The sequence below is a fragment of the Grampus griseus genome, assembly GCF_964374135.1.
Source record: "Grampus griseus genome assembly, chromosome: X".
NCBI lineage: Eukaryota > Metazoa > Chordata > Mammalia > Artiodactyla > Delphinidae > Grampus > Grampus griseus.
Window position 1 is genome coordinate 116654566 of NC_138999.1, and position 13114 is coordinate 116667679.

Genomic DNA, 13114 nt, shown 5'->3' on the forward strand with positions numbered 1-13114 from the left:
AGACAGACAGAATACCAGGCACGGGTCCAAAATGGATAGCCCTTGTTGCTTTAAGAAATTTAGAGCCTAATAACTTTTTTGGGGGGGGAATTTCAGTCAGAATCCTCAAGTCCATTCTTTCAGGGGCACATTTTTAAGGGAAGACCCCAGTTCCTACCTCTTCCATATATTTATCTACCTTGCTGCGAGAGGGTGTGTGCAGAACCTTTGCCTGGAATGGTATGGGTTGGCATTAATGCGATTGTGGACGGTCCATTTAAGAGAAAGCTGCTCGTGTGTTCTGTGGACAGTTCCAGGTTTACCTTAGAACCAACTTCAAGGCGAAGTGGCAGAATCATGAGAAGGGATGATCTTGCCTTCAGTTCCACCCTCGGTGCCGGCTTCGGTTCCGGGCAGGTCTGGGTGGCTGTCTTCTTTGGGGGGCTTCTCCTTGCAGAAGAACTTCTTCAGCATATCCTGGATCTCCTTCTTGATGGTCTTGTGCATGTAGCCATAGATGTAGGGGTGGATGCAGCACTGCAGGAAGAAAAGCCAGATAATTATGGTGATCACCCACTGGGGTACCTTGGTTTGGACATCCACCCACACGGCCAGAACCGCGAGAAAGCAGTAGGGCCCCAGGGACAGCACGTAGGAGAAGATGATGAGGAAGATCACTTTAGCAGCTTTGCACTGGTAGCACCTGGGCAGAGGGGGGTCGCTGGTGCTGTTTCGATGACTGACTGGGAGACTCTCTGTGATGTTCACCGCCTCAATGTCATCCTCGCTGAAATGGATGTCATCCTCACCAAACTCCATGTCATCTTCACCCAAGTCAATGTTGCACTGGGTGACCTCTAGGCGGCCCTTGTCTGCCTTCTTGCTGCTCTGAATTTTGGTGCTGCCTTCGCCGGCCACCAAGCTGCTTTCTCTGACCTCCTCGCTGCCCTTGGCCTCCACGCTCCCCTCACCGGTCTCCACGCTCCCTTCTTTGGCCTTCCTGCTGCCATCCTTGGCTTCCACACTGCCCTCCTTGGCCTTGACCTCACCTTCATCCTGGCAGTGGAACTCGCTCTCACCCTGGAACTCAACCTTTTTGTCTCCCTCTTCGTCCTCATTCTCCACGTGGTCCTTGGCTCGCACCTCCAAGCTGTGGCTCTTGACGTTGTAGAGCAGAGCGTGCTGCCGGCGGGCTGCACCGAACACCACAGAGTAGCAGGCAATCATGACGATCAGCGGGATGATGACGAAGGACACGACGCTGAGAATGGTGTAGCTGGGGCTGGCCCCCCAGATCATGGAGCAGAGGGCATTGCGCTCATCAAAGGCAGCCTGGCCCCAGCCATAGAGTGGGGGTGTGCTCTGCAGGATGGCCACGATCCAGGTGCCGTAGAGGAGCATGTAACCCCGGCGCGGGGTCATCTTGGCCGGGTAGGAGAGAGGGTGGATGATGGACAGGTAGCGATCCACCGACACCACGACGATGGTGTTGACGCTGGCAAAGGCGAACAGGTGAGTGAGGCTAACCAGGGCGGTACAGAAGTGGCTGTTGAGGGGCCAGAAAAAGGGCACGGAGGTGGCCACCACCCAGGGGGCCACGAGTGAAATCTGCAGCAGGTCAGTGACGAGGAGGTTAAAGATGAAGCGGTTGGTCACCTGCAGCAGCTGCGGCTTGCGCTGCAGCACAAGCGCCAGCACTATGTTGCCCACGAAGGAGGCGGTGAGGAAGATGAGCAGGACGCTCGAGCGGATGATGCCGTGCGCCAGGCTGATGGGCATTTTGGAGAGGGGCACGCACGTGTGGCTGCTGTTGTTTTCGCGCGTGCTGTTGGTGCAGGTGGACGCCATGGCGGCGGCGGGGGCGGGCGGGAGGCAGGTGCAGGCGCGGAGCGGGCACCGGCGGGCGGCGAAGGGGCGCACGGACCACACTCACCGCCTAGGCTGGGGACGAAAGAAACACACGGGGCTGGGTTAGTCCCCCTGCCGGGGAGGAAGAGGGGCGCTTCCGCGCCGGGCAGCGGCGCTGCAGGACCCCGGCCCCGGGGCCCTCGCGCGGCTCCAGTCCGCGTTCGGGCAGTTTCTATGAATCCTTCTCTTACTCTGGGTCTCTCTGCCTCTCCCTCTGGGGGTCTCCGAGTCCCCCCGACCCCCACCCCTGTGTTCCGCTGGCGCGCGCGCGCGCGTTCTCTACGCGTCTCCCACACTATCTGGGGGTCTCGAAGTTTGGGTCTCTCTGGAGGTCTCTCCGCAGATCTCTCCGCTAGCTCTCCTGCTAGCACATGCGCGCGCGCTCCGTCCCTGCCTGTTTACATGTGTCGATTTGTCTCTTTCTCTCCAGTGTCTCTCACTAGCGCACTTTTCCTGTACCTCGTGTGTTGTGTGTGTGTGTGTGTGTGTGTGTGTGTGTATCTCACCGGTTTTCTCTGACTCTCTCACCCCTGTCTCTCACTCTGTGGCCTGTCCCTATTTCTCAATTCCTCGCTAGCACGTGCGCACTGCCTGTCTGTCTCTGCCAGTCTGTCGTTCTCCTCTCACCTTCCTTTCTGTTGATCCCGTCTCGCCCTCCCACTCTCGGTCGGCTTCTCCGTCTCAGTTTCTCTCTGAGTCTCTTTCGCCAGCGCACTTTCTCTTTAGCTGTGTGTGCGTGTCTCTGTCTCTCGTCGTCTTTCTCCCAGTCTTGCCCCTGTCTCTCCCTCCGTCTCTTTCTGATGCGCTCTCGTCTCTGTATCCCTGCCTCTCACTGTCTCTGTCGCTCGCTAGTGCGTGCGCTTCTGCGTCTTCCCCTGTTGCTGTCTCGTCTCTCCATTTCTCTCTCACAGTCTATTTCCCTGACAATCTCTGTGGGTCCCCAGTGCACCTGTTCAATATCACTCGCTGAATGTGTCTCTGACCGTCTCCATGTCTCTCCAACTCTCCTGTTACCATGTCTCCCTCGGATTCTCTCTCTCCGTGTCTCCCGTCTCTGGTTGCTCTTGCTCTGTCTTTCTCAGATCCTCTCCCCTCTGTGTCTTTCCCTGTCTCCCCCCTGCGGCTTCTGTCTCCCCATGCGTTAAGTTCTCTCTTTATCGCGGTCTGTGTCTCTAAGTGGGTCTCTGAAAATCTACTCCTTGTCTCTCCTGATTATCTCTGTCTCTGCGTTGCTCAGACTCTCTCCAGCGCGTGCACTTAAAGGGAGTCGGTTTCTCTGTCTCTCACTCTCTCCCGGGGGCTCTCGCTAAACACTTCCCTTGTGTGTTTGAGTGTGTGTGCATCTCTGTCTCTCTCCATTTTTCTCCGACGATCCCTCACCTCGGTTTTTCTCTGGCTGGATCACTGTCTCTGATCTCTATCTCTCTGTCGACTTTATTTTACCATGGAAACCAGCTGCCACCTTGGCCACCGCGGGCTGTGGCGGATAAACCTCCCAGTTTCTCAGCAGCGCAGCCGCGGCTGGAGGCAGGGAGGATGCCTACTGCGACCGCCCCCCCCCCCCGCGCCATTCGGGATCCTCCCTGCATTCCCAAGCCCACCCGGCATCGGCGGCGGCGGGTGTAGGGACGGGTGAGCTCGGGGAGAGCGGGGGAGGAGGCAGGGGTTGTGGGGAGAGAGAGCGCAAGAGATTGAGAGGCAGAGAGAGAAAGAGAATGAGAGAAAAAAACGGGAGACACAGAGAGACAGAAAGAGATAAGAGACAGAATGACAGCCACACAGAGAAACAGAGAAAATGCCAGAGAAAAGAGACCTAGAGTCAATGAATGAGCCAATGAGACAGAGAGACAGAAAGAGAATGAGAGACAGGGAGAGACGGAGACAGAAAAATCATCAAAGAGAGGATAAGAAAAGAGAGGATGGGAAGCAGAAAATGTGAGAAAGAACGAGGAAACATCGAGAAGATGGGGGGGGAGTGGGCGCGAGGGAAAGTGCGAGGGAAAACGCGAGGGCGAGGGGCCGGCCGAGGGGAGGCGAGAAGGAGCTGCGCCGGGGGCCTCCGTGCGGGGCAGCGCAGGCGCCGTCGGGTGGCGGCGGACAGGGCGTCCCGGGCGCCGGAGCGCGGGGCCGGGCGGGGCGCAGGGGCCGCGGCGCGGGGAGCGGAGCCGGGCCGCTTACCTGTTGCTGCCGAAGGCGTCGCGCCGCGGGAGCTGCGTGCCTGTCCCTCGGGACTCGGCGCGCTCGACCGGGCGGCCTCTCGAGGCGCCGGCGGCCGCGAGCTGGCACCGGGCGGCTGGAGCAGCGAGAGCGGGGCGCCAGTGCCCGCCCGTCCGGCCGGCGCGGCGCGCTGCGAGCTCTGAGCGGCGGCGGGGGCGCGCGGCGTCTTAAGGCAGCGCGGGGCCCTCACCTTGCGGCGCCCCCCTCCCCCCGGCCCCCGCCCGCGCAGCTGACGCACGAGGCCGCGGGCGCCCGGAGGGGCGGGCGGCACTGCGCAGGGCCCGCTTAGCTATTCTCACCCCGCATCAACGCCCCGGGCGGTCCGAGCTCACTGGAGACCTCAGAGACTGGGGATCGTCAACGGGGCTGATTTTCCTGCAAATGCCATGCCTTTGTAGCCCCCGGATTTCGGGCCAGGGCCGGGCCCCAGACCTGCACAGTTCTTCTGAAGAGAAGCAGAAAACTGGGCCGGGCCCTGGGGCCTTGACCTTGGAAGACCCCCACACACACCCACCCCCCTCAAGTATGAACCGCCCCTGGGCCCGAGAGAGGAAGTGACTTTGATATCACCGATTTGCCACAATTTTCTCTAGCTCCCAGCGAGAGCTAAACGGCAGTTCCTTTCCTCTAGGCCTTGGGAGCATTTCCTCTAAGACAAGCTGCTTAATTATCCACTTTATTATTTGATTGAAGTCTGTCTGTCAGTCAGTCTCTCTCTCTCTCTCTCTCTCTCTGCCAGGTACTGTGGTAAACCGTTTCCACAGAGAATACCGCCGAACCCTTCCTCCAGCCTTGTGAGATAAGTACTGCTATTATCCTCATTTTACAGAGACAGAAGCAGAAGCCAAGAGAGATTACCCTACTTGCCTAAGTTCAAGTAAATGTTGCACCTGCTCTATTAACCAAGACTTTCTGGACTCTCCCAAACACGTACACATCAAGGGTTTGCTCTTTACCAGGCGGACAAACACCACAATGTAAGCTCACCTGGCCCCCAGAAGGGAGGGTCGTGTCCAGGAAGGTGGCCCAGATGAGGAGTCGTTTGCATCTGGTTTCCAAGGGATAATGAAACCTTTTCTAGGCATGACAGAAGGGGAGAACTGTTCTTCTAGAAGGAGATGCACGGGCAAAGAGGGCTGCAGGGGAGAGCTGGGTGCCAAGAGAGGCTGCAGCATGGTGAGTGCCAGCAGGTGAGATGGAAAAATGGGGTAGGGGCAGCTCCTCATGGGCCTTGAATGTCGGTCTGGGGACTTTGGACTTCATCCTGAGATCCCTGGAGGGCCTTTGAGGGTTTGTTTTATTATGCACAGTTTCCAACATGCACAAATATGAGAATAATAAAATAACCCCCCCCTCGTTGTTCTCACCATCCAATCTTAACAACGATAAATATTTTGCAATTATTGTTCATTGATTTTTTTAATTTTTTTTGAAGGAGGTTTAATAAGTGAAAAAAATCAGGGTATAAAATTATATACTTTTTCTTTTTTTGGCCGTGCTGCCTGGCTTGCGGGATCTTAGTTCCCTGACCAGGGATCGAACCCGTGTCCCCTGCAGTGGAAGCATGGAGTCTTAACCACTTGACCGCCAGGGAAGTCCCCTAAATACTTTTGTTTAAAAAGGCCTATATATTTTTTATACATGAATTCAGAAAATGAAGACACTTAAACCAATATGTTAAAGTTATCATCTAGTGTATGATAAGATTAGATATGATTTTAAAAACGATTTTCATTTTTCATTGGTGGTTTTTGTGCAGGGCAATGTGGTAAGATTTCTGTTCTTCCAGGGTCTAGAAGCAGGGCTGGATTGGGGGGCGAGCTGTTGAATGTAGAAAGAGCAGGAAGGAGGCTGTGGCAGGAGAGAAAGACAGTCTGGACAGGTCACAAGGAGGGGGCCGAGCAGAGACCCATAGAGAGGCCAAATTGACAATGGGGAGCGATAAGGGCAAGGAGGTGTTGGGGAGGGTCTAGGATGACACAAGATTCTGAGTTGGTTGATGGGCCTGATGGAGATCCGCCCCCTCCCCCCTGCACCCCATGCCTTTGGACAGGGAACAAGGCAGGTGTAGAATCAGGCCCCAGATGCTCTTAGGATTTCAAGTCCTACAATTTGCTGTAGATCACTTGTCTTTTTTTTTTTTTTTTTGTCTTTTTGGCTAAGCCTGATTTTATCTTCCCAAGTTTGAATGGTATAAACCTAGTCGTTTTTCTTGGAGACAGTTTCCATGATAATCGCTCACAGTTATTAATTCCCAGCTTCACACTGGCCATGGCGCAGAATCCTGGGTGGCACGCACTGTCAAGTGACAGTTCACTCAGACTCCATATTTTAGAATCACTTGGGAGGCTGTCAAGGTGCGAGAAACGGCCAGAGACAAAGGCCAGTCCAGTCCATCCTGCTCTTTCCTCCTTTTTCACTGTGGTCCCAAGAGTTCCCTGGACTGCTGGGATCCAGCAGGGCACAGGAAGAAAACCTCTAGGTACATGTTAAAGGTGGGTGCCTCAGAGAGGTGGCCTCATGGAATCTGCAGCTGCACCCCTGAGTGCCACGGGACATGATGGGGAGCAGAGGAGTCTGAATGCGATGAGGCCTCCGCAACCAAAGCCAGCCTGCCTGCCGGAGACAGTACGAAAGGCTAGGGAGCCCTGGGGAAGAAATATAAGCCACTTTTCTGTACAGGGAGTTGTTTGAGGGTTGTTAATCCTCAGGTGTCTGTTTCCTCTTTTTTTCCCTCCAGGCAGGAGTAGAGTTGGTGTCCTTGAATTTCAAAGGCATGCAAGTATCAGCATCCCAAGTGGAGGTATGTGGGGGCCCTTGGGGAATGTGGATTTGGCTTCAGGCCCCGCAGGCTCTGATTCTGATGGCCTTGGGAGAGCCCTTCAACTGACAAGCTTTGTTAGATTCTGGGGAGGTTCTTTGGGATGAGACAGGGAGAGTTTGGGATGATGGCTCAAGAAGCCACCTAGTCCATTTCCCTACCTTCATAGTTCTGTAGCAGCAGAGGTAAGATCAGGCAAATGGTATTAATGGGGCAGGGCTGGAGGGCAGGAAGCTACTAGAAAGGCTCTAGGGCCTGATGACAATCACAAGCTGCAACACCAGCCAGCAACGTGCCAGCCTGGTTTTCCCAGACTTGTTCACCTCATCAGACTGCCCCGATGCATGTACCAACTGCCAGGTGAGGGAAGTCAGAGGCCCAGGACCCAGCCAGGTATCGGTTCCAGTAACAATGGGAGTGCAAGAGTCCTTGAGCACCTGCCGCATGCCAAGCCCTCTACTTGCTTTATCCTATTTAATCCTTGAGGAGACTCTACAAGTTAGAGATTAATACAGTATTTTTAGAATCCAAGACATCATATACCATTAAGAATAAAAAGCTGCAAATTTAACCTTCACACCGCTGCTGGCAATATGCATCTTGATTTTAAAGATGCTAAAATGTGAAAAGAAATGTGCTTTAGAATCAATGTATGCCAGTACCCTCCCTGTCCTTACAGAGGGGTTAAGTAACTTTACCCAAGGTCACACAGCAAGTAAGTATTGGAGCTGAGAGGTAAAACTTGTTCTGACTCCAACGCAGGGGCATTTCCTAGGCTGCTTCTTGGAAGGGTCAAGAGGCAAGACAGAAAGAAAGGCTCCCAGAGACCCAGCCCAGACAAAAATTTTGAATCCAGATGAATTGCTAAAATTGTGGGAAGACAAATGCAGTTGCAGTGATAATGGCTTCTTTTTGTAAGATACATGGTTCCCATAGGTGGTGAAATGACTAAAGTAGCCAATCTAAATTCTAAGTCACACTCCTTCCTGCATAGTGAGTTCATAATAAGTCAGTGTGGAAAAATATATGGTTTTGTTCTGGAGTGCCTACCCACGGGGGTATTTTAAGTTTTTCAGTGTTATGAGCTGCTCTGGTATTCACTTTAGTCTAACCCTAGGGATTGCGTTTGCAAAATTCACTTGAAGTTAAGTACCATTTGGGTGTGAGCTAATATTGCCCACTTTGTGGGCTTGGGCAGGACAGAAGGTCTAGATTTCAAAGCTATAACTATCCAAATAAAATGGTTTGGAAGAGAAAATCAGCAGAAAATAACTGAATGGAATAAAAATAAAGAGCAGGAGACCTGATTTCTAGTCCTAATTCTGTGGCTAGAATTAGGTGTATGACTTTGGGAAGATCTGCTCCTCTGTCTGATCTCAGTTCTGTTAATCCACCAAATCTGGTGGGGTAGGTGTTAGGTAATTTCGAAGGATCCTGTCAGTTTTTGACTGATTCCATCTATTTTATATCTGGGTGTTATTAAAAATCCCCAAACTAATCCAACTCAACTATTTAAAAACTGAAAGCTGGACCTCTGCTTCTGGCTGTGAAAGAGTAACAGGGACTGGATTTATCCTTCCACCTTAAACAACTAAAAAAGTGGGCAGAATATATGGAATGATGGTTGTCACACACTGGAAAACAGGAATGCAAGACAGTGGTCTTCAAGAAAAGGGAAACAAATGAGGTGAGCCCTACAATTGCCCCAGTTTACTACCTAGAGAAAGTTTACCAGCTGGGAACCCAGGCTGAACCTAGGCATCTGCCTAAACTGAGGAGACAGAGGTCAGAATTCAGGGAGGTAAGTAAGAGTGGCAAGAATTTGCAAGGTAATGTACCAGAGAGGAGCCTCCCAGAGAGAGAGAGCTCTTGAGAACTGTAAAAGGTACCCCTCAAATCTTTGACTACATGTGAGGAAACTACCCAAGGCTGGGGAAAAAATGACTCAAAAGGGGTAGGTGGAGTGATTTCTAGAGCTCATACAGGGCTGGGAATAGTTCAGTTTCTCAATAGCCAGAGAGAAGAAACTTCATAATGTACAGGGCATCAGACTGAGTACTCAGAGAGGATTGCCTCAGCAGTGGAGCCAAGTTAACCTTAGTGTAAAGTTTGTTCTGGTCCCACATAGCAAAGCTTAAAAGCAAGCTTTGAAAGGGTTGAGCTGTTTCCAAGTATCTTTACTGTAACTCAAACCAAGGCTCAGAAATATTTAACGGAGTACAAAAATCTCTAGCACACAACAAGGTAAAATTTCCAAAGTCTGAATTCCAATAAAACATTACAATGTGTGCAAAATAGGAAAATATGACCCATACTGAGAAGAAAAGTCCTTTAATAGAAATAGACATGGATGGGGATGGAAGAAGGTATTCCACACAAATGGAAATTAAAGAAATAGACATGGATGGCGGAATTGGACGACAGACAGTAAAATGGCTTAAAAATATATTTCATATATTTAAGAAGGTAGAGGAAAGCAATAGGCATGTCAAGGGGAGACATAGAAGATAGAAAATAGATTTAAATCTTAGTTCTAGAGATAAACAATATAATTTCTGAGATAGAAATACAATGGATAACATTATTAGCATGTTAGACACTGCAGTAGAAAAGTTTAGTGAACTTGAAGACATAGAAATAGAAACTGTCCAAAATGAAACACAGAGAAAAAAAGATAGAAAACAAAGTAAGCAGAGAAACAGTGAGCTGTGGGACAATTTCAAGTGGCCTAATATATGTGTAAGTGGAGTCCCAGAAGAAGTTAGGGAGACAGAAATATGATTTGAAGAGATAAAGGCTGAAACTTTTCCAAATGTAATAAAAACTATAAGCCCACAGATCCAAGAACCTCAACAAAACTCAAGCACAAGAAACATGAAAACCATACGAAGGCACATCATAATACTCCCTGTTTCTCCATAAATCCTTGCCATATAGTTGATGAGGATATTTGGAAAAACTATAACTTTCATACACTGCTTTTGGAATGTAAAATAGGACAGCCACATTGAAAAAGAGTTTGGCTGGTTAAGAAAATATTAAATATACACTGACCATATAACCTAGCTTTTCCACTCCTAAAAGAAATGAAAGCCTTTGTCCATGCAAAGATGTACATGAATGTTTACAGCACGCTTATTTGTAATAGATAAAAACTGGAAACAACTCCAGTGTCTATCAACAGGTGAATGGTATATTCACACCTCGGAATACGATTGGGTTGGCAAAAAAGTTCATTTGGATTTTTCCACATCTTACGGAAAAACCCGAACAAACCTTTTGGCCAACCCAATACTTAGCCCAAAAGAGAACAAATTGTTGATATAGATGACAACATGATGAATCTCACAATAATTATGCTGTGAAAGAAACCACACAAAAAAGAGTACATACTGTATGATTTCTGTTACAGAAAATTCCAGAAATGCAAACTAAAGTGACATAAAGCAGATCAGTGGTTGCCTTGGAGCGGGGGAAGAGAGGGACGGGGTATGAAGAATCTTTTGGAGATGACACAAATGTTCATTATCTTGATGGTGGTGATGGTTTGTGGTGTATGCCTATGTCAAAACTCACCAACTTGTACTCTTCAGATACGTGCAGTTTAATCTACATGTATTATACCTAAATAAAGCTGTATGTAAAAATAAGTCCCTGAGGGAAAAAAACCCCAAAGCGAATGGTTTGTGTGTCCATGATCCCACCTCCAGCATTAGAACACTCACCTTTCTCTAAGGGAACCATCAGGCTTCCCAGCACCCCGTCTTGGCTCTCATCAGTGTACCGTTGTGTTTTAGTAATCAGTGTTCTTGCCCCACCTTCCCTCTGTGATGGGAACACAATGTGAACTCTTCCCAAATGCTTACAGAATTGTGTCCATCCCTTCATGGCAGGCTAGCAGCTCTCATTTACTGAGGATTTAACAGTATACCTTGCACTTGAACTCTCCCAGATCATTTAATGAGCACTGCGATCATTTGCCTCACTTTATAGATGGGGAACCAAAGGTTTGGAAAGGAGCTGTGGCTTACTCAGAGTCACTCTGGAACAGGCAGGGCTAGAATTTGAATTTAGGACTGACTCTGAATTTACAGCCTGGGTGCTTAGCTGCTACACTGTTTCGCTTCCCTATCCTAAGCAATTCTTTAAAATGTAACACTGACATGTGAGGAACTTTATATGCCTTATCTCATCTAATTCTCCAACAATCCTGTGAGGTGGCTGTTGTTAATATTCCTTATTTTATAGATGAGAACACTGTGGCTTAGAGAAGCTAAATAATTTGCTCCAAGTCACCCCAATAGCATATGGATAACTTCAGAGCCCACTCTCTGTAGCTGCTTTGCTTACTGTCACCCTCAGGGCAAGAAAGCCTTAAACCCTCTCATCTTTGGAACCACACTTAACTCTTCTTGAGTCAACTTGCCCAAAGGCTCTAGAGTTTCACAGCATAACTTTGGTGCAGTGTCAGGTGCCAGGAGCATTGGAACGGCCTACCGCGTTCTACAACGCGTATTCCTTGAGTGGAGGGCTTGGGTGGCTAGAACCAATGTATCACTGATTAGTATTGAATATTCAAAGTACCAAACACTTCAAACCTCCCATGGCTCTGCATTAAATATTAGGGGCTGTGGAGTTTTCAACAGCGAATTTGTATTTTGTTTTTCATTGAATTAAGACTTGGAAGTTTGATTCAAAGCAATGAGCTTGATGGAAGTTAAGAATCAGAAGGGAGCTGCGGAGCCTGTGGGTTGACCAGAGAAAGACAGTTCCTCAAGTGTGCTCAGGTGCCTTCCTCGAACTGTTAGTGTTGCTTTTTGGCTGTAGACATGGGGCCAAAATGCCTTAAAATGGAGTTGACAGAAAATAGGATTATGTTTCTACGTTTAGGAAAATATTTCTGCCATGCTCAGATATCAGCATTAGAGGGGGAGAAATCAACGTCTTCAAGCCAAACAGTAATGACCATATAAATTTTAGAGCTGTTGCTCAGAGGAATGCAAAGGGTGGCATTTTTCTAGAAGTTGCTCATGTGAAATTCTTTAAAAAGAGTGTTCTGTGGTACAGTGTAGTAGAGACAGTCTAGAGACAGTCTGTACTGGTTTGTGAGAGCTGGTGTACTGGTTTGTTCCGTTTTCAGGAATTTTGCAAGTGATGGTTAAAAATTAAATTACATAAACATACAGTTAAATGAATTACATTAAAAAAGGTAATAAATACTCAAAACACATCACTTCCTAATTGTTTCATCACCTTGGCTATTATCTGTTATCTTGAGATTATCTTAAGTCCATTGTATGTGTATATCGCAAATACTTTATTATACTGTAATGCCACACATCTCTGCACAACTCCACGTTGACTGACATCATATTGGTCACCTGAAATTGCCCAAGGGAGTACTTTTACCACGGAAATCATCAAACACTGCAAATTAGGACATTTTTCTCTGAGAGCCAGATGTTAAACCTTTACTGACACATCACTGTCTGTAGAACACATTATTTTTACCTATATAGCTTTATTGAGGTATAATCCACATGCCACACACCCACCTAGTGTACAACTCAACTGATTGGAGTATATTCACACATATGTGCAGGCATCACCACACTCAATTTTGGAATATTTTCATCACCTCAAAAAGAAGCCCTTTAGCTAACAGCCCCTTATCCCGCATTCCCCACTCCTTAGCCTTAAGCAATCACTAATCTATTTTTTGTCTCTAATTTATTAGATTTACCTGTTTTGGACATTTCATATAAATGGAATCATATAATATGTTGGCTTTTGTGACTGGCTTCTTTCACTTAGCATAGTGTTTTCAAGGCTGATCCACGTTGTGATGTGTGTCAGTACTTCATCCCTTTTTATGACTGAATAATATTTCATTGTATGGATATACCACCTTTTGCTTATATCTTCATCAGCTGATGGACAGTTGAGCTGTTTCTACCTTTTGGCTTTTGTGAATAGCGCTGCTATGAACATTCATGTCCAAGTTTCTGTTTGAACATCTGTTTCCAATTCTTTTGGGCATACGCCTAGGAGTGTAATTGCTAGGTCATATGGTGATTCTGTTTAATTTATTGAGGATCTGCCAAATTGTTTTCCACAACAGCTGCACCATTTTACACGCCCACCTGTAGTGTATTGGGATTCCAGTTTCTGCACATCCTCACCAACACT

The 13114-nt window shown here is 48.5% G+C and overlaps 1 protein-coding gene across 1 annotated transcript; it reads right to left on the reverse strand.

Moving 5' to 3' along the window:
- Positions 1-315: 315 nt before the first annotated feature.
- On the reverse strand, positions 316-1827 carry GPR101 (G protein-coupled receptor 101; the record flags this gene model as incomplete). The annotated part of the gene is made up of 1 exon (XM_082680987.1): positions 316-1827. One exon carries the CDS (start codon positions 1825-1827, stop codon positions 316-318), a length of 1512 nt encoding a protein of 503 aa, XP_082537113.1.
- Between the last annotated feature and the right edge of the window lie 11287 nt (positions 1828-13114).